Consider the following 21958-nt stretch of genomic DNA (forward strand, 5'->3'; position numbering starts at 1 on the left):
TGTTGTTTCCATGAATGCACTGGGAATAAAAATAAAGAGCACATTCAGTATAGTTTAGTAAACTGTGACTGTTCATTTCTTAAGTGGTGCTTCATCTATTTTTAAAAGTCCTTAGGAAAAAAATAAAATTATTATGGAATCAAAACTGCATGCATTACTATAATAGATTTAAAATATAAATCAAACCCAGTTCATAAACGTGTGAACAATTTTGCTAAAATTGTATTGTGTCTTTCATAATATACCACACTAGAGAGATATTTTATAATCCATCTTAGTAAAGGAGAAAAATAAGCATGAAAGTATAAAGGCAGTAAATTTATTTTTCTGAAAAAGTACTAGTAGTAACTAAAATTAATACTTATTGTAGCTCTAATTGTATATGTATCTTTGAGCTTTTTTTTCATGTACTACTTTGATTTGTGTAAGATATATATATACTTATGGTTTCAGGGTTTGGGGAATACAGTATGGGTATTAGAGAATCCCTTCAATTGGTGTAAGTTTGTATATTCTTTTGGCTATTAATATGTTCCCATTTTTATTTTTTTCATAGCTGCTCTGATAGCTTTTGAGTTGTGATTTTAAAATACAATCAAGGATCTTTTTATGTGAAATGTTAATATTCAGTTACAAAGAAGTCAATTCTAAGATATTTAAGATAGACTATAGACTTAAGTGTAAATACAAAAATAAATATATAAGGATAATTAAAGATACTTATTAGAATTATTCATTTTGAAACAGAACTGTTCGCGTTTATAATGTACTCTATAATCTACAGATAGGGTACTTGATGTATTTGCTACAACTGATTTTAAAGCAAACTAATACCCCTTTAGGACATAAGTTATCATAATGAAAAACAGAAGAAAAAATACAAATACTTGACATATTTTTAAGTAAAAACTATTTTTTTCATTATTTGTTAAGTTGTGGAACTTGTCTTTAAACTTTAGAAACCATTTAATGATTTTTTTTCCCACAAGTCATTTTTCCTTTGCTTTGAAAGTCTCAAGAAATTGTAAGTATGTTTATATTATTGAGGGAATCATAAAGATGTACAGATATGTACCTTTTATTTAACTTTTTCTCTTTAAAACTTAAGAGACTAGTCACTTCCTTTCACTATTTCATTTTGGACTGTAATATCAAATACTGAAAGGAACATTACCAGAGCATACCTGCAGAACCCAGATGAAATGTCACTAGGGTTCCTCCTTGAACCAGAGTGGCCCTTCCAGCTACAGCAAAAACCTGAGACAGGATTTAGCCAATTCGGTTTTTCAGGTCGATTCTTCTACATTTTGAGGCTCTTTCAGACCTCCTTGTAAACAGATTTAGCTCAATAGTAAAGTTAAGTAGTTAGGGGGGCACAGAATCCTCCACGTGTAAAAGCAAATGAGTTTTTAAAGAATAGAAAATAATCTGTATGAGAAATTACTTCTAAATTATCCATGTGGAAATCAAACCTAGCTCTTGTTAACATTTCTATAGAAGCCTGCATTTTGACTAAACCAAACAAATAAACATCCCCCCTAAAAAAATGCCCTGAAAGTAGGCACCGTCATTTCTGTATATACTCACAAATATTTTGTCGTTTTCTGATTTTCATCAGTATTTTTTTCTTGCTTTATTTGCTTCATTTCCTTTAACTTTATGTTCCATTAATCATGTAGAGGCCTTCTATCTAAGACTGAATTGAATTGATGCTTATTTCTTACCTGTGAAGTCACTTCAGCAAAGAGTTACTCTTTGGAGTTATGTCCTCACCTCTAATCTGCATCCCTCAGTTAGAGTGCTCAGCTTTGGCTGCCCCATCACTGCCCTAAGGCATGTGAAGAGAGGGCTCCGGCTTTGCCCAGTCTGTTCATGAGCTCCCTTTGAAACTGTTGAGGAGGGAAGTCTGTGAAGGGGGAGATGGATGTACTGGGTAACTGTGAAACCAGTGTAATTTGTAAATCTGCCATAACTTTTAAGAGAAAGTTGGGGCAGGTGTTTCCAGGGTTAGCATGCTTTCAGAAATCTCGGATAAATATGGAAATTTTCATTTCATTTCAGAGTGCTCTTATACCAATTTTTTGCTTTCTAAGTTTTACCAAGATTTTAGCAATTAATTAACATACAGACATAAAAGGTCATAAAATATTCATGATGACATTCTCATGTTATGTATTTATATATATACATATATATATGCACACACACATATACACACCCACAAAGTTACACACTTAATATCAATTTGGTTTTTAAAAGTTTAGAGCATATCAAATGCATACCACCTAGTAGAGTATCTGTCCATGAAGAATGAAAAAAAAATCATTGTTGTAATTGATCCTTTTCAATTCATTATGAAAGTTTTAACCCAATCAGTATAGAGAAAGCCACATTTTATTTTGTCAAACCAAAAACTTAATTCCTGTCTTTGCATAAAAGCTAACACGAACTGACAAAAATAATAGCATAACCCTCAGCATACATTAAACTGATGAAAGAAATTAGGAATGGCTTGGCAAAGATAAAACATAAAATTAATTTTTGTATTATTTTCTTTTCATTCAAATTCATACCAGGTAGACTTTGTCAAATACCTATAGTAAAGAAGAACTTGTTCATGCATGCAGAACAAAATAAAATAAGATTAAAAGCGCCAGGAAATCAGCCTGCTTCAAAAAGCCATTAAAGTGTGCCTATCCCTCAAGCTTTACAAATGTGTTAATTGTCGTGTTTCAGTCATGTAAATATGTTTCAGCATAAAGTAACTAAGATTTCCTGTTATAGAAGTGCTCCTATCTGGGGGTGTGGGGGTAGGGAGGGACGAAAGAGGACTAAATAACACACTGTAATGAAACCTGCCTTTGGGCAGCACATGCTTCAGTTCTGAATGCCCAGAAATACTTCGCAGACGCTCTAGGCTGCCTAGCAATGGGGATTTTCTAATTCTGGCTAGCTTGACAAAGTAAATACAACTATTGAACATAAGGCAGCTCCTAATAAAAAGCAACAATTCCCCCTTGTAAACACCTACATTTGGACCCATTAAAAATTCTTTCTTCATACCCAGGAACTAGCAGACCCTTAAATGTGGGGGTCTCAAAGTAACTAGAGAGTAGTTGGGAGATTTAGTGCTGTCAGGGTGTTTTACATCGCCATTTCCACTGAGCACTTCATACCCCATCTCAGAGCTTTGTAGAGTAATGTTCTGCATACACTGTAGAGCATTATGCAAAGAAACACATTGGCCATTATGCTCTCGGGACTCAGTCGTGTACAGCCAAAAGGAAATCAACTTGTGTTCATATATATGTTATACAGTGTTCAAAAACATATGGTTGCTACATTTCCCAGAGAAATGCTCATCAAAAATTGCCACTTGTGGAAGTTATTTAGTGGACTAACATTAATGTAATAACTCAAGCTATCTGGTAAGTTATTTGATTTAAAAATTTCTTGCTTCCTGCTTTTTCACATTTTAGAATCATCTGTTCCATAAACTAAGTATCAGTCAAATCATTACCAGTACCTAATGAGATAGTGGGCCTATTACAGTTCTCAGACTCTTCAGGATTTGAGTCAACCTTGAAATATATACACACATTTATCTGCTAACAGTTTACTAAGTAGGAAGTATCAGATAATAGTTAGCAACAAACATTGGTTTGAATTCTAATAGAAACAAAGATTGTTACTTTTTGCTACCTCCAGGGTATTTCCATATCATATGCTTTACAAGAAAAAGGAAAGTGGATAAAATGGAATTCTCATGTAATTAGTAGTTTAAATTTGTTTCTAAAGGAATTTTTTTTCAAGCTCAACATTCAAATCTAAAAACACTGTATGTTCCTAAAATATCTTAGCATTCTTAAGGCACCTGGGGAGTAGTCCCCAAGATGCTGCTTCTAAAATGGTTCCTCACTTATCTCAAGTAGAAAAGGGACTTCCTGGGTAATGCAGGCTTGAAGATCCTATCAGAAAAATAATCCCCAAAGCTTTCCATCTTCTTTCCTTTACTATGATAGTAGCAGCAGGCTCTAGATTTCAAGATCTTTCCATGTTATCCTGCTGAAACTTCATTCAAATTCTATACACTCTGGAGCTTATCTGCTCCTGTCTGCACTGTGTGTTCCAGAGCCATACAAGCCTTGGGTTAAGCAGCAGTTAGAGAGCAGAGAAAAGGCTGCAGATTGAGAAGCCCTGCTATACAATTAAAGAAAGATGAATGGAAGGGAGTTGGCTAAAGAGATACAAGGAGCCCTGTTTAGGAAATGGTATACAATTAGAGAATCACAGGGATAGCAGTGTCCAGATATGACTTCTTCATCCCATTCCTTTATCCCAGAGGAAAAGCTGGAAGTTGGGGGGCACAAAGGAAAGGCATCTTTCACAGTGATTTTATTCTCCAATTTTAGATAACATTCAATAACATTCAAGTTGAATTAATCCAGCTGTTACCTAAGTGATTTTTTTTCATATCCTACTCACGTTGGAACACTAATGGTAATAAAATGAAGAAAAGAATGAAGGAGAAACTCAAAGAAAAAAATAAAGAATATTGCCTTTAGTTTGCATAGAAAATAAGAGCCACTTTAAGCAACATTCCCTAGGAACTCTCTAGTTTGTTCTCTGTGGATGTATGAAATGAGGGAGGAAAACAACCTGACTCACCAATATCTTAGATGTCTGAAAGTTCAAGAACAGTGAGACTGAAATGTGGTGTGTTCTTGTTTTTACATAGTTCAAAAGATTCCAATTTATGTTTTAAGAGATGTAAATTCTGCAAATCACTCCCAGAAACTGTTAGTTTCTCCACCATGGACATTTCACACAGGGCTCAACCCCTCCACCGGATTCTTCATGGAGGACAGGCATGAGATTAAGAATCAACACTTGCCACAGGAGGAGGCTGTGAGGGAGAGAGGGTGGGGGACACACTGGATCATTAAGTTGCTAGGATATTTCTTCTGAATCAAAAGAACACAGGATCTAGAACAGTCAATATACAGAATTGGGAAATTCTGTCTTTAACAGCTATGCATGTTTATCAGTGGTGATTGTTTTCTGTAATTGAAAATGCCCATGCAAGGGCTGGGAATGGAGTTCAGTGATAGATTGCTTGCCTAACATGTTTCAGGCCCTGGATTTGATTCCCCAGCACTACAAAAAGAAAGAAAAACAAAATGCCCATGTATGACTTGGTAAGGATATGGGCAAGATGGCCCTGTTGTTCACTGAAATAAGTTTCTATCACTTTCCTTGCTGTCCCTTTCCCTTAACAATTAAATCCAAGTCAATCACCAGTTTACAAACCCTACAAGATCTGACACCTGCCTACTAAGCCACACTTCTTAAAGTCTCTTCCTGCTTGTCAACTACTCCAGAAAATCTGGCTATATTATTTTTTTTTCCTGTCCTTCAAATGTTCTAAGTTTATCCTGCCTCAGGTTTTCATAGCCTGAAACTTTTTTCTCCAGGTCTTATAGGTCTCTTCTCAAATTTTAGGTCTCAGCTCAAATGTACTCCTCAGAAATCCTCCAACTAGCATAGTACCCGCAGCCAATATCATGTCACCATGTTTTATATCTTCAAAGCATCTCTCTATATCCAGATTGTCTTCTTCATTTGTGTGCTTTCCTACAGTTGTCACTCTTTCCTCCGGTCATGTAAATATTATGTGAGTTCTATGAAAGCAGAGACCTTGTTGTTCACTGGTTTGTCTCTCATGCTTTGAAAAGTTTGAGCACAGAGTATTAGGAGCATAGATGTTGATGCCAGTTGACCCAGGTTCAATTCATTTGGATACACTGAAGTTGTGACACCACTCCTGCTCTTTTCCCATTGTTTTAGATTTTGTCACGTATTCCACAGCTACCTGCAAGGGAAGTTTAGAAATGAAGTCTTTATTCATAATGGTCTTGTATTCAAAAGTTCTACTAGAGGGAAAAGGGAAAGTAGAGTGAGGAAGAATCCTACCGGCTAGAAAGTGCAAAAATCATCTGTGTTAGCAGTTTGTAGCACCTGATTCTGCTGTGTAGAAGAAAATTCCTTATGTGTTCTTTGGGGGCTGTACATTCATTGTTAGATCAGGTTTGAAGACTTAGGATTACTTTAGGAGTTGAATAATTATAGACTTGTGTGGTTTCTTTGGCAATACAGTTTCCCTCAAGACTTCAGAAGGTTCCTGGGCTATTTGCTTCCCTTTAGTTCCACATACAAGCCAAAGAGCTTGTCTAGGCATAGTTCTAGGACTCATTTACAGGAAACAGATACCACCACATTATTTTATAAGAAGGAAAATTTAAAACAGAAAATTTGTAGATTAGTGAAATAATTGGAAGCACTGGAGGATACTGTCACCAAAGTGACCTCAAGGGAAGTGGCTGCCTCTGCCTCATTCAGAGGAATCAGAAGCCCACAGATATGGCTGCTGACTGTAGACACACATCTCTGTGCCTGCAATCTTGGAGCTCGTAAGTCCTACAGCTGTCACTGCAATTGCTTCTTGACTCCCATGAAGCAAATAACACTTGCAGAAACACTGATCTGGCTTCAACTTCCACAACTGCCTCTCAACTCCCATCAAGTTGTTGACTAATCACTGGCATACCAAATATCAGTGCCCAAAAAAAAAAAAAGAATCCTCTCTTCAACAATGCCAATTGCAGTAGTTAAAGCAGCAGGAAGACTGCTTCTGCTTCTCTTTCACCCTCTAGTCCTAGTACAGAGGCATCTAATGAGATAAACCTAATTCCCCTTTCCAACCCTCACATGTAAGAAGGCAGTTGGGGTTGGACACCGAGTATCTATTCCCCTTGTCCACTACAACTCTTACATGTAAGGCCTGGGTCTTATTTTCTGCCCTCTCTATTCTACCCTTGCTCCTCTCTTTCATCATATGATTAGCCACCTTGAAGCCATCTAAAATAATAGACTTGAGTGAGAAGAAAACACCCTTAACCCAACTTTTTTCTCTGGGCTGCTCCCATTTCTGGTTAGCCTGTTAAGGGAGGTATTAAGCAAAGACTGAGGGGTACAGATATCTTCAGCAATAGTTGCCTGTCCCACTTAAACAGGTTCAGAAACATTTGGGTGTTTTCAGCCCTGTAAGACCTTAAATTACCAAACCTTTGTCAGTTAAGATTGTGAGTTGTAGGTAGACCACTTCTTTTAACAGAGCTGTAATTATTTCCGTCTCTTCTTACAAATTCTGTAATTCCGTCCTGAGTTCACCTCTCTTTTATAAACACCTTTTAATAAAAGTGGCAGGAAGCAACAGACACACCAATATTCTGAATTTCTCCGATGTTTCATGTACAGCCACTGATTGAGAAGTGTAAGGTTTGCCTTCCAAGTCCTCACAGGCAGATCAAAGATCACCAGCTTTCCATTCTGCACCATCTGACCTCACTCCCCGTCTTCCAACCACTAAGTCACCATGTATTTAAGTCACAGGACTTGAGTGTCCCATATATCAGTTACTAAATTCTGTATAAAGAGGATATAGGCAAGGCTGTTATTATGGGGATCCAAATATGTGTGGCTGAAGTAATATGTATACCTCTCACATAAAGGCCCAATTGGATGACCCAAGGCTCTTTGGGTGGCGGGATAGCATCTGGAGCTCCTACACTCATTCTGTCATTTTTCTCTGCCCTCCTTGGAACATACCTTCCATTTTATGGCCCAAGATGCTGCTTCAGTGTCTACCTTCAAGTCTATATTTCAGTAAGTGGGAAGAGGGAAATTAGGTTTGTCCCTAACATTTGCAGAAACTAGAGCAAGAATGAAAATACTTAATTATACATAAGTATTTAACAAGTCATTAAATATGTTTATCTCCCTTCCTTTACAAATATACCTTCTGGAAAAGCCCAATTTAAACTTAGAATCAGGGTTTCACTCTGGAACATAGAAAAACATGCTGAGTACCGACCTCTAGTCTACCTCCTTTCTCTTTCCACTCTTGCCTCCTTCTTACCCTCAAAGGACCACCCAAATATGCTTGTGGACACCCAGGATACATATGCAAACTCTCTCTACATACTCCTGTAACAACCATCACTTGGCTATTTCTTGGGCCCCAGAGTTGACATACAGGTAACACAGTCCACCCTTAAGGGACGAACCTCAGAAAGAGAACTGTGCAGGCTCTGTACTTATTTGGACAGGGAAATCAGGCCCTGAGTACCCAGCATACATTCATTAAGAAAGGGTACTGGCCATAGGTGCACATTCCTTTAGGTCTGTAATTCCTCATACATGGGAAGGGAATGGCCAATGGAAGGGCAGATCATGGCCCTCTTGCTGAGTTCTAATAGCCATAGAAAGGAAAGAGTAAGTAGACGACATCCTCCTGCCTTTACAAAGATTACCTAACATTAAACAAAGCATGTTTGCTCCATGAAGTGACCAGAACTTAATTATTCATCCTCATCTATTGGCAAGGGAAGCTAGGAAATGTGGCCTTTATTCTTGGAGTCCATGTCCCCACTAATATTCAAAGATTCTTTTACTCTCTGAAAAGGAGAATAGATAATGGGAGTAAACGAGCAATCTCTGCTACAGACACATGCCTTTTCACAAATCACACTTTTGTTTAGACAAGTGAGTTCTTCACAATCTGCTTTCAGAGGGGTGAAAGCAGATTTGGAGGCAAGACAATACTGTCAGTTATAATTGACGGTCAAAATAATTGCACACCTGAGCATTTTTCAATGGGCAGCCAATATACAGTGTTCCAACTCTGAAATTTTGTCTAATTTTCAGATCAATCAGGAAAACCAAATGAATTTTCTTCAATTCAAAGAATATAGTATTATTATGGTATTCATTAAAATAATTCTAAGCTTAAACCCTGAGAATTATTGGACCTTAAACAAAAACTTAAACCAGACTCCTGAACATATTTACCAGAATTTTTTCCAGAATTATTCAGCAACTACCAAATATACACTTGCTGGTTAAAAAAAAAAATTATCTGGCATTGTTTACTCTGGTCTAATGTGAAAATAACACAAAATTCACCAAAATTAGGCAAAAGCATCTTGCATGTTGCAAAATTTTAACCAAATGTGGAATAATTGCAATATAATATTACATTGTAATAATGTAATAATTATGGAGTAGCATAAGTGTAACAAGGTAAAAATATGACAATTATGTAATAGCACATAACATGGATATTTTTACAGGTGAAAACCGCACTCTGAAATCTTGTGAAGAAATAATAGCAATACTGTAATGACAGCTTTATCAAACCTGCTTCACCTGTCTTCTTCCTTCTATCTTCCTCCCTGTGTTCCTGGATGGAAATTATCTTTCCATTGAGGAAAGGGAAATATTTCTCTCTGCATAGAGCAAGAAAGGCTCTCAACACATTGCTTTGGCTTCTGCTCTCTGGGCTTGTGGGAGCATCAGGTGCACATTTCTTTGGTCAGAAACCAAGAATTGGAGCCCCATGCAGTCAGCTGTAGTTCATCTACCGAGTGGATGTTTCTGGTTACTGATCATTTTGCTATGGCCTTTCTCAAAACCATGACCTACTACAATAGTCTCCCAATATACCTCTACTCCTTCTTACATAGTAAAATTAATTCGTCAAACATTTTTACACTCTTCAAAATATTTCCCATCCTCCCTTGCAGCCAGGGGTGGTTATAACTAAGTTCCAAACATGAGTAGAAGTGATGTATCCAACTTCCAGGTCTTGCTTTCTTGGCCCATTCTCCTTCTTACCAGCTGAGAGCTAGCAAGAGCATCATGCAGAAGTCGAATGCCTTGTTGACACTGGCAGACCAGTCCTTCCAAATCAGAATTTATTACTTACTTATGGGCTATAAAGTGGGAGAGAATAAACTTCTGCTTTTTTTAAGCTATTTTTGGAAGGGGCAGAAGTGTCTCTGTATTAACTTGGTGTACACTCTAATTCATTCCCTAGCATTTAGAGTAGTTCATAACACAGAATATGGTTACAGAAATCAGTAAATCACCCTGCAGGTGAGGGCATCATGCAGCTGGAAGGCTGGAATGGAGTAGGATGGCATGTCTTTTGTTCATTTGTTTCCTCCACATTATGTCAAGAGGGGGGATGCTTTTAAATATCAGGTGAAATAACTGCATCTTTTGACATTTCCTTTATTAGTTATTTTGTCAGCTATGAAGACATTTGGAAAAGATGCATTCTTTTAAGAAGATGGGTCCCATTAAAATAATTTAATAGGATCCCAAATAGCCTTCTTAATACAGCCATGCACATCCGCACTGGCTCAGAAGCCTAGGATCTGATATGCCCCTTCTCCCTTCCTGCCTTACTAAGTGTTGGGGAGATTGTGAGTCCAGTTTCCTTTGTATTTCTTTACAGGGCTTCAGTTGAGGATAAGGTATACTATATACTCAGATGCCAGCTTACTCATTCAGACCTGGTGGCTAAATCCAATATTGTGTTGCTCATTTTTAATTATGTATAGTTCATTGTATTTATAGATTCATTTCCTTGCCCTATTAAATTTGCTTATTTCTATCCTCTTGTGTCTTATGTATTTTTATGAACCACCCAGATCTTCTCTGGAGCAAGAAGAACTATAAATAAATTAGTGTAGTACTTGATAGTTCACAAAATATTTGTACATCTACTAGTCTTGTGAGGGGACAATTATTCCCTTTGATAGATGGGAACACTGAGGCTTAGACAAATAAATTGACTTGCCCAAGGAAACACTGACAGTGAATGGCACAGGTACATATTAAACTGTCCCTCTCTACATCTGTTTCTAGTGCTCTTGAACCATAATGCTGCTTCTCTGTACCAGAGTGCCAAACAGGGAGGCAGAAGGACAGTGACTGTCTCTATTAAGGGACCAACATAGAACCTATATAAAATGTGTACAAGTTTTCATTTAAATTATCTATGTTTTAAAGAAAAATGAAAATTATAAGTATTATGAACTACTAATGCCTATTTCCATGATTCTGGGCAATACAACTTATCGTGGAGCATCAAAAAAAATTTAAATGATTAAAACAAATCTCTACTCACCTGCTAAAGGTGAAAGTGTACTATATAGATTGTTTTCAGAAAATGAACAGTGCCTGGTGGTTTAGTCTTGGCAAAATATGAAAAATATAAATTGATTAAACTTATTTTAATGGGTATTTACCTGCAATTTGTCTCAAATCCAGGTGTAATCTAGATTCATTATCTTGCCCCTTCTGTCTGGGAACTGTGAGTGCTGAGCACAGGTCTGGCAGGCTGGGAGGAAAAGAATTAGGGAGGGAACTATTGAGCCAGGAAATCCAATTCTGTGTGTCTATAGGATCAGTTTTGTTGCTGACTCAGAAGAAACAAAATGTACGATGGCTAAGCTCAGCAGAGACAGAGAGATAGACAGGCAGGAATTTCAAAGTCCCATTCTCCTTGGTACCCTTTGGAGCCCAGAGCAAATCACTTTTGCTGCTGTTCCTTTGTTATGACTGTGGGCCTTCTAATGGCCCATGGGTGGCTTTTGACAGGATCCCCCCACTGCAACCTGCGAGAGTATTTGGTATCCATGCTGTTTCCCACCTTGCAGTTCCGAGAGAAAGGAATCTACTGATCCTTTGGGATCACTGTATATCAATCATCCAGGCCTGCAAGGAATCTTGGGAGTGGCCCTGCCTTACCCAGAACCCTTTGCCCACGGATAAATTATTTTTGACAAGCTACTGATGGAAAAAGTAGAAAGGCAGACAGGCAGCTATCCATCTCTCCTGCATCATCAATAGAGTCCTTTCTTCCCAGAATCTGAGAAAAGGAAAATCAAGTGGAAAAAAAAATTCAGCTCAGCATGCGATTTATTTTTGCATGGGCCCTTGCCTGAGGACCCCAGGTATAAAATGAGAATGATGAATATCTTGATTTGATTTACAAGGATGAGAATAATATCATGCATGCATCCTAGTCATTTTTATTATACTCCAATTTTTATTTAAACCATTATTCATTAAAACCTCAACGTCCAAAAGTTTATATACCCTGCAGCCTTGCAGTTGTCTCAGAAGGCCACCATGCTGTACAGCAGCATCTGAACATTTATATGTCAAGTGTGTGTGTAAAGGCTTTGGAAGCCTCAAAGGAAAAATCCTTGACACACCTGGCAAGCCTGGAACCTGATCCTTCATTCTTCCTCCCTGCTTCACATCGCACTGACATGGTACACAGGGGGAGGCCCAGAAACAAGGAAACAAGACCCACTGCTTCAGAATTTAGACTGCAGGGTGACCACACTGAAGTAAGAGTCAACAAAAGCAAGCAAAATCACACACAGATGCACATATTTCCAAGAGCTGTTCTTGGGCTTTTTCTAAGGACATGAGCATACAACCAGCTTTATGATGTAGTGTTCGCTTAGGAGCAGCTAATCATACCCACCCCCCAAAATCTTAGGCTCAGAAGTTGCACACGAATTCTATGTGACTTTTCTTCAAAGCCATTCAACCTGAAAGATTTCCAAGTGTGTCACATGTCACATTTAGCTACTTTTGCTATGAAGGGCTTTTCAGCCAACTGGCTCAAATTTGTTGCCCGGAAAAGCAGAGGAAGAGAAATGTTTAGCCAGTCAACAGCAAATAGATGAGCTCCTGAAATAAATTTTATTTTTCTAGTCCTCAATAATCTGTACAAGGTTCTCCACTTAGATTATCAGAGCAGGATGACACTCCAATCAGATGCATCCTGTAATCTTACAGTTATATTAGCACTACTGTTAGGCAAATCCCCATTCAACATGTCAGAATCCAGTTGATCACTAGACTGAGCTGAGATTTCGTCTCTTGAAGACTTTTGTTGCTCCCCTTTCCCCACCATGATTTCTCCTTGTCTCAACTCTTCTTATCTATAACTTGGAGTGCTCACTAAAGAGGGGTACCTGTGTGCTTCTTTTATTTGTATTGCTGGATTGTAATGAAAGGAGGCATATAGAAGATGCTCTGTTCACGTGTCCTTTTAGAATGCCCTGCAGATTCTAAATATTTGTCAACTCCACTTGATTTTCTAAAATGCTTAATCACCATCTGACATCATCTATGAGGTTCCAAGCATAAGTCAACACAGGCGCAAGAGTGTGTACGTTTATCCATGTCTTTATGGTAATTTTTTAAGTTACTGATAACCTTCAAATCATGTATGTGTCTTAGTCATTTTTGCTGTATTCATTAGCAGTGACTGCAAGGTCTTAAGGAAACATTAGAACTCAGACATGTAATTAAAGATCTTTTTCCCTCCTTCTTTCTCACATGGACATTGATAGAACTAACAGTACAAAGATATATGTAACCTCAGGTTTTAGAGTTACAGTTCCTTTTAGATTCCTGACACATTCATGTTTTTATTTCTGCCTGAAATATTTTCTGGAACAAAATAGAGCATAAAGAATGATATGTCAAGAGCTTTGTAATGTTGTGAACAACCAATAAAAAAAAATAGAGCATAAAGAAATGAAAGAGGGGCTGGGGATGTGGCTCAAGCGGTAGCGCGCTCGTCTGGCATGCGTGCGGCCCGGGTTCAATCCTCAGCACCACATACAAACAAAGATGTTGTGTCCGCCAAAAACTAAAAAATAAATATTAAAATTCTTTTAAAAAAAAGAAATGAAAGAATTATCTACAACAAAGAAACAAGCATGTCTTATTTGAAATATTTTTGCGACACAAAAAAAAGACATTAATTACTTAATAAGCAATGGGTTGAGTGCTAAGGACACAAATGACTAGTCGTTGTATGTGAATGTTAACTATATGAATGTGGCAGCTTTTCTTGACCTGCCTGACCTTTCTGACATCTCTGTTGGCTGTGCATCTGTATAATAGTGTCTTTCATCCTGAATATATTTGTATTAAAAGGTAAGCCTAGTCAACGTGAAATCAAGGAAGAAATTTTCATAAGATATTTTAAATGTTTTAAAATATTTTGATCATTTGCACACAGCTTGTGTTTATATGACAACAAACAAGCCTTTCAACAGAAATAAACTAGCTGGGACATATGCTTGCAGATTGCAATATTTAGACACAAAAGATGGTTCTACCCTTTTCATCTTCCCCTCCTCCCTCCCCCGCCCCATATTGAAGGGAGTCTTCCAAATGAAGTGTTTCAGCTAAGTCAGTTCACCTCTAGAAGGGTCTGCTTGGTCATCAGTGGCGAGCCCCATCCTGCCTTACCTTGGTCTCCCACACCCCTTTTGTGCCCCACACAATAGATACAGTCATCTTTTGTAACTGTAGGGGATTGATTCCAGGACTCCTGTGGATACCAAAATCTGGTGATGCTTAAGTCCCTTCTACAAAGTGGCACAGTATTTGCATACAACCTGCACCCATCTTCCTGTATACTTTAAGTCACCTCTAGATTACCTGTAATACCTAGTGCAATGTAAATAGGTGTTATACTATATCAGTTAGAGAATAATGACAAAAAATGTCTGTTCATGTTCAGTACAGACCCACAATTTCAAAATATTTTCAAGTTGTAGTTGGTTGAATCCATGATTGTGGAATCCACTGTTTCTTCCTTTAAATTTGGATTTTTATTAAACAAATTACAGATTAGGAATGATGATAGGTAAAAGAATTTGATATTCTTTTCAAAACATAAAATATGAATATTTTTCCCTAGTTTCAGGAATTTCTATCATAATGGTCAGTTAGAGGCCTTGCTTAAATCAACCTGTATCGACAGAAAAGCAATTGGGATGGGGAGATAATTCAAAACAAAATTACACTTTTGAAAACATGGCCCAACACTGTACATTAAAAAAAAAACTTACGAAAGCCTGTAATAGATGTTATAGTTGACCTACCTGAGCATATAAAAATTATTGGTCCTCTGATTGGTATCATTTTTTTCCTTATGTCAACATTTGTATGAAAATTTTGAGTTCCTAGAAAAAGTATTAGCCCTGAAATAGAATTATCAGGTCAACTTATAGACAAAGAAAACAAGCATTTGTGGAAACTCATAATTCTTGAGAAGTTATATTTTATTTAAAAAGCATTTTAGAGTCAGGTATGGTGGCACATATCTAATCCCAGTGATTCAGGAGGCTGAGGCAGGAGGATCACAAGATTGAGGCCAGCCTCAGCAACTTAGCAAGACCTTCTTTCAAAATGAAAATTTTGAAGGACTGGGGGTGGGGGGATGTAGCTCAATGGTAAAGAGCCCCTGGGTTCAATCCCCAGTACCACCCCTCACAAAAAAAAAAAAAAAGGCAATTTGGAGTCTGATAAAAACAAGGCCCAAAGGGGAAGGGGGGAGGCCTGCTATTATTTAGGTGATATTTTTCAATGTGTGCATTTATGTAAAGAAAAATCTTAATGCATTTAGATTTGGAATCTGAAAATGTTCCACTAGGATTTTGGTCCAGTTTCTGCAATGGCTATAATTTATAAAAATCTAGTAAGAATAGGATGTGATTATATTGGGCTTCAGTCTGAAGAATTGTTTTAGCAGGAATTTTATATGCAAGACTAAATGCTGATCAACAGAGCATAATATTATATTCTGAAGTATGCTGGCAAAGGCAAAATTTAATTTTTTTTTTGTTCTTTTTTTCCTTCTCCTGAAATCTTCTGCCATAGCGACTACATTTGCCTCCAGACTTGTCAGACACAGTGAGCCGCTCAAGCAAACAGGATCTGGCAGAATCCGCCAAGCTGCTGGGCCCAGGCTGTGGCATGATGGCCGGAGGCAAGAAGCACCTGGACTTCTAGGGATTCCTCCTTAGTCATTGCATGCAGAATTATATGACACTCTAATTATGATTGCTAATAGCTTATGTAAATATTTTTCTTAATGATTTGACCCTCCAGTCCTTAAAAAACACAGTGAAGATTTCAAAATGGGGCCACCATTCTCCTTTTTTTAACCAACTATTTGTACAGACATAATACAGTACAAATACTTCTATTTTGGAATTTTGTTTTTGCTATGTTCAGAGAAAATAGATCATTTATTTTTAATAAATGGGGGGAAGGTCAAAAAAATCAAAATACAGTGGTCATTAGGGTACTTGTGCTAAGGCACTTAGAATCATGGGAAAGCACATGTTACAGCAGGCAGCATGTGAAACATGAAATTCAAGTTGTATTCAAAAACATTTTGTCTTCTGAAAAAGTCACTTGCCCCAAAAAATGCTAAGGGTTTGTTTTTTTTTTTTTTTTTTTTTTGGTAAGAAAATTTTGTTTGCAAATCTATGAAATAAATTCACATTTATGTATCCTGTTATTAAAATGATGAAGACAAAATAATATTCGGGGATTCAAACTCTGTTTAAGATAATTAGTGTGCCATAGTAGTTAATAAATATGAAGAACTTGAATGATAGAAAGAATAGAAAAAGAAGTTGATGGTCTTCTGTTTAATAATCCTAAACAATTGAAATCAGCACTATGAAATGGTGTCAACAGACATAATTCAGGATTGAAATTCAAACTGACAGCTATGGTAATGCTAGGACAGTGGGGGAAACACGTATTGAAGCTTGGTGAGAGATTTTTGCAGTCTAGGTCTGAGACAAAGGGGAAAATGAGACGAAGATTTCCATTGCATCACGTCAACCCTTTGTTAATTATGAACATTGGGTGAATATGTAAATTTTTAACTATAAAAACATGTCTTTTGGGGAATATAGCACTTTGCACTAGTTTTCACATAAAACACAAGGTTTTTTTGAATCATAGTTGCATATTCTCAAAGCTAAATATCATAGATTAAAAGTTAAAACGTAACTTACATATTTAAGTAAAGCATCTCAATTTTTAAAAAGACATTTAACATTCCATTAGGAGAGACTGGATTTCCAAAATACATTTTCAACTATATTAGAATATTTTGAAGCAGTTATAACTAGCATTTTCAAACAGTTTGCTTTTAATATACTGCAAATTATACTTTATTTGCTCTTGACAACATTGTAGAAAACAAAGACTGGGTTTTTAAAACTGTCTAACCAATATGATGAATGTCAGTCACTTAAAAAAAAAAACCACTGTAGCATAAACACATACTGTATACAGCTTTTATTCAGAATTAGAATAATTGAATCAATGACAGTGATTTGCCAGGATGTCAAATCTCTCCATCATATCCTGTCACTACCAGTTTATTTTTTGTGATCAAAATCAAAAAGACAACTATTTTGTCACCCGCTATTTCATTAGTACTAAAAAATTGGGTTTATTCTTCTATTTTTTTTTAGAATGTCTGGTTTATTTTTTTTATCTCTTTTAATTCTAAAGACACAAATTCTTCCCCATTTTCTTTTCAAAATAAAGTTTCAGAATTTATCTGTCAGTTAAAATTAAAGGGCTTTTATATTAAGCAAGGGTGCTTTTAAGATTTAAAGCAACTTCAAAAAATCAATTTAGTCCATACATAATAAATAATGTTATGCAGATATTCCACAAAAGCTTTGCTGTGTCCTTTGAATGCATCATGAACAAAGTGAATAAATTCAAATGAATATTTTAGTCCGGTTATTATTTTAATAACGCTAACCTTTTTCTTACTGTGTTGTGATTCATTTTACACAAACACACAGCGGAACAATTACATGGCATTTGACTCTGAAAAGGAAATATGAGGTCATCGGATATGTAAATCGCTAGTCAAAATACTTAATAGGTCATTGATTTACCTCCCTGGTTACCATATCTATAAAATTAATAGCCAATTACTAGTTAATATATGCTTTTCAAATAGGTATATAAGAATTAAATGTGCATATTTGAACCCTTATTTTTAATATACAAGAAACTTTTCAAACTCAATAAAAGTCTATTTTGAATAATAAGAATACATGGGCTTTCCAAAAAAACAGGTCCAAGAGCTTTGATTTTCTGATTCACTGGAAAGGCTTTAAAAAATAAGCCACTAGAGAGTGATGTTTTTGTTTTTCTAAGATAAAAGCCCACTCTAAAAATGTGTTTTCCTTCTTTCCTTAAACATTACTTTTTTCTTCACTACCCCAGTAACTTACTACATAAAAATATTGGTCTTGAAAAATTTGAATACCTTATAAAATAGATACTCTTAGGCATGTTTTTCAAATATGAACTTGACTCAAAGACATAAGAATAATGCCAAATGTAGTATCTGAAATGTCCTTGAATCTTTTAAATGTTTCCAGTATATGAACTTCAAAACCCTGTATGGTGTTCATTTCTTACGCTAGATCTGCCTTTCTTTAACATGAGGTAAATATTTTGACTACTGAAGTCTGCTCAGGTACTGGGGTTCTAAGACCTTCTGAATTCTTTTTAGTAGCCACCAAACAATCCACTTTTCTCTTCTTCTCTTCCATTTATTCTTTATCTCCATCTCCAGGATCTTCAAATACTAACATTAAGCCAAATAAAAATACTTACAAAGGAAGGGTCTCTGCAATCAATTCCTTCTGTATCTTTTAATTTCAACAAATGAGACACATACATACACAAAACAAAAAGGGAATGGGGAAACCCCATTCACTTGTTTCAGCCCACTATTATTGTCATTTCTGAGACATCGTGTTAGTGTTTTGCAAAACATTGTTACCATCAGTAGCATCGAAATTAAGTGATACTAACTCTAAGTAACTTTGAACTTTAAAACAGAGCAGTTTAGTCACCCAGGACCAAGGCAAAAAAAAAAAAAAAAAAAAAAAAGATGAGAATAATATATATTTTTGGCTTGGTTAACCAAACATACAAAAAATGGGGGGAGGGGGCTTTTCTTTTAAGGCCCAGAGCATAAAGAAATGAGCAGGAGCATATCCACACCATCCTAAGATGACATTGACATTCACAGAACAAAGCTGAATCTTAAAATTATACAGAGAAGATAATCTTAGGAAACCTAGTTATGATAAAAAGTAGGAAGAAATGGTTATGTGAGCCATATCAAAAAGCTAGCAGCTTATTAATTAAAGAGTTAAGAGGCACAACTTTGAGAGGAAAAAAATACACTTGGAAATTTATTACAGTAAAAAGCACATTTCATCTGGAGATATTCAGCTCTAATTCTGTTCACCTGGTTTCCCTAAATCAAATCTGGAGAAAATTTATGGGTGTAGGTACTATTTTTACTGAGGACATCACAAATACACAGTCATTCTGGAAAATGGTATCAAGACATCCCTGCAGGTTTCCCATTGACAAATATATAAATATACATATCATTAAATAAATAAACAAAAATAAATTATTACAACAAATAAAAGGCCAACTCCCGGCACTGCAACCAGAGAGTGTCTTCAACCCTGTCCCTGAGAGCGCCTGGAGCTCCATTCAGAAGGAGAACTCATCTCCCTAGGGTGTGGGCAGAAGGCGAGGCAGCCGTTCCCATCCTGCTGGACCAGAGGGCTTCCGCAGCTGAACAGCCGCTTCTTCAGACTAAACCAGGCTGCGCCACTGTGCCCTGGCAGTCCTGACCCTCAGAGGACATGTATACGTGTCCATGCGCACACATACAGACCCTCAGCTCCCATCACTCCCCTTATCCCGTCCCAGCATGCCACACCCAGTTCTCCAAAGTCGATGTTCTCTACATAACAGAGCCATCGGCCAGCACCAACTGCCTGACCCTGGCCCAAATCATGGCTAGTTGGAAACAGTCCCTTCTCGCAGAGAAGATGTAAGCCAACCAACAGCTGCTGCAACACGCAATCATATAACCCTTCTCTGACAGTTCCCTTAGCACACATCCCTCAGGGAATAGAGACTGCAAAATGTCAGGAGGTAGAAATGTCTGCTCCGGCTATAGTACCAACAGTGCAGAAGTGCCAGCATGCAGTGCAGCCTGACACTGAGTAAAACTACATGCACACATACAAAAACTGCAGTCAACTTAGGAAGGTGTCTCTAAATGTGAAGCAACTCTGGAGGAATAAAGTTATTCATCTATAGCATGCCAGACAGATGAATCTCAATTATCTGTTCACAAACAATTCTTTAGCTAGAAAACAGTAGATGCTGAACTAGAAGGTTATGTTTAAATCCTCCAAATAATTTCTATATTTCTGATCATTTGCCTTTGGGGATTTAAAAAAAAAAAAAGAGTGCAGTTCAGAGGAATCCTGGCTCTTTTTCCCCAGAGATTTTTGCATGTGCGAGCATTTTAATCCAAACTACCAGAACCCCCAGTCTTTACTGAAGCTTGCAGAAGAAAACTTATCTATATTGATTTATATGTTGCCTAGAACAGAAAGAAATAACAGTCTCAGGCCTTTTTTACCCAACAAAGGCTTATTTTTTTTCCATCCTTTGCTTGAGCTCAAGCACTCCTGCCCTGCGTGCCGCCACTTTAAACATGATCAGATCTGTGCTTCATTGCAAATAACAACTGACCAACAATGGGCCCTGCTTCATAGATTTGGGAATGTTTGGCTTAAGCTGCCAATGACTGAAGGCCTTTAACTCCCACCGGCCAGTCACAGTCCGCTTTGTTGTCGTCTGTTGATGTGTCTGTGCTCATTATTCCTTGACATGCAACATCCCCCCCTCCACCCTCCAACCATCCACTACCGCACAGAAAGCAAGATTCAAATGGGAACAGCTGTAGTGGTTCAATGGGAAATGATGCCTCTTGTGCAAAGGGGAGGGAGACAGAAAAGAGAGAGGCCCTATCTGAGAAAGGCAACAGCTTTCAGAGAGTCTTGTTTAAGAAATCTACTTTTGAACATACTTCAGTGAAATCATTGTTGAAACAGGCTGACAATAGAAATCTGCCCAGATTGAAAATGCCAGCCCTAATTCAAAACACAATTCCTAGTTGGTAGCTTCTTGCATTTAAAGTTATTTTTAGACTTTGAAAGTTTTTGAATTAAATATCTAACTGGGAAGTGTAACCATTTCATATATATGTTGTGGGTGAACATGGGCACAGATCTACACATAGTTTTAATTGGAATGTTTTTCTAACACATTTCTGATTGATGCTATCTGTGAGAATTATTTCTTCAAGGATCATCAGGATGTAAAAATAGGGTATGTATGAAAGTAACCATTGGTATTAGAATGTTAATCTAACATGGAAACAAAATTTGTAACACCACACTATAAGGTTAAAAAGAAAATAGTATAATAAAGGAAATACAAAGGCTTTGGCATGGTTTTTACAATCAACAATGGTTAATTTTGATATGTAGTTGTGAACAACTTCAAAACACTTAAGTTTAAAACTCTTGCAAGCACTTTTAATTGATTAGGAATGAAATCTAGATGCACAAAATGATTGGACTGTGAACAGTAATACAACTATATCTAAGAACAATTAACTTTTGCTGGCCAAAAAAGAAACGTATGATTGCATGAAAATGTGTATAAAACATCTATAGAATATTCTTGTCAAATATAAATGAAATTAACTTTATTATAGAAATCATTCTGAGGATTTCTAGGGAAGACAAATACTTACATTTTGACATAAAACAAATTGGATTATATCGAAGACACACTCTACCTTTTAGCTATCAACTTTTTTCTTCCTTGAATTTATATCTTACCCTTTTTTGCACATAAACTTTATCCATTAACAACCTTTGGAAAACCAACAGATATTTCTTACATAAATCTAGTGCATGTTGTTCCAGGTTTAATTATATGCAAAGGAATGATACAAACTTGGAACATCAATCCATAAACTATGAACAGATGGGTAGAAGTATTCGATATATCTTGATAAAACTCTTAAATTCGTGGCAAATCTTGTTGACCATGGTTTTCTTTTTTTTTTTCTTTAAACAACTTCATGACCAACACAGATCAAACATCCATCCAGTCTACATTGTTCTTTTTTTCATTATAACATACAAATGCCCATTTACAAATAATACACCAAAATGAATAAAAGTTTGGATACCAAAATGAAGATTTGTTCCAACTGATATTGTGCCTTCCATATGCAAAGGTCCTTGTTTCAAGTCCATTCCCCAGAAGTCCAAAACAGGAC

General features: G+C 36.7%; 1 protein-coding gene across 2 annotated transcripts in view; it reads left to right on the top strand.

Moving 5' to 3' along the window:
• ELP4 (elongator acetyltransferase complex subunit 4) overlaps positions 1-17506 on the top strand; it is a 249056-nt gene extending 231550 nt beyond the window's left edge. Inside the window, exon 10 of one of the 2 annotated variants that reach the window (XM_081265001.1) lies at positions 15610-17506. In XM_081265001.1, the coding sequence (XP_081121127.1) occupies positions 15610-15741 (132 nt within the window). In that variant the 3' untranslated portion in view covers positions 15742-17506. The remainder of the gene's footprint in view (positions 1-15609) is intronic. The other variant, XM_081265002.1, reaches the window with a different exon arrangement.
• The last annotated feature ends 4452 nt before the right edge of the window (positions 17507-21958 follow it).

Source organism: Spermophilus citellus (assembly GCF_964194105.1).
Source record: "Spermophilus citellus genome assembly, chromosome: 2".
NCBI classification, from domain to species: domain Eukaryota; kingdom Metazoa; phylum Chordata; class Mammalia; order Rodentia; family Sciuridae; genus Spermophilus; species Spermophilus citellus.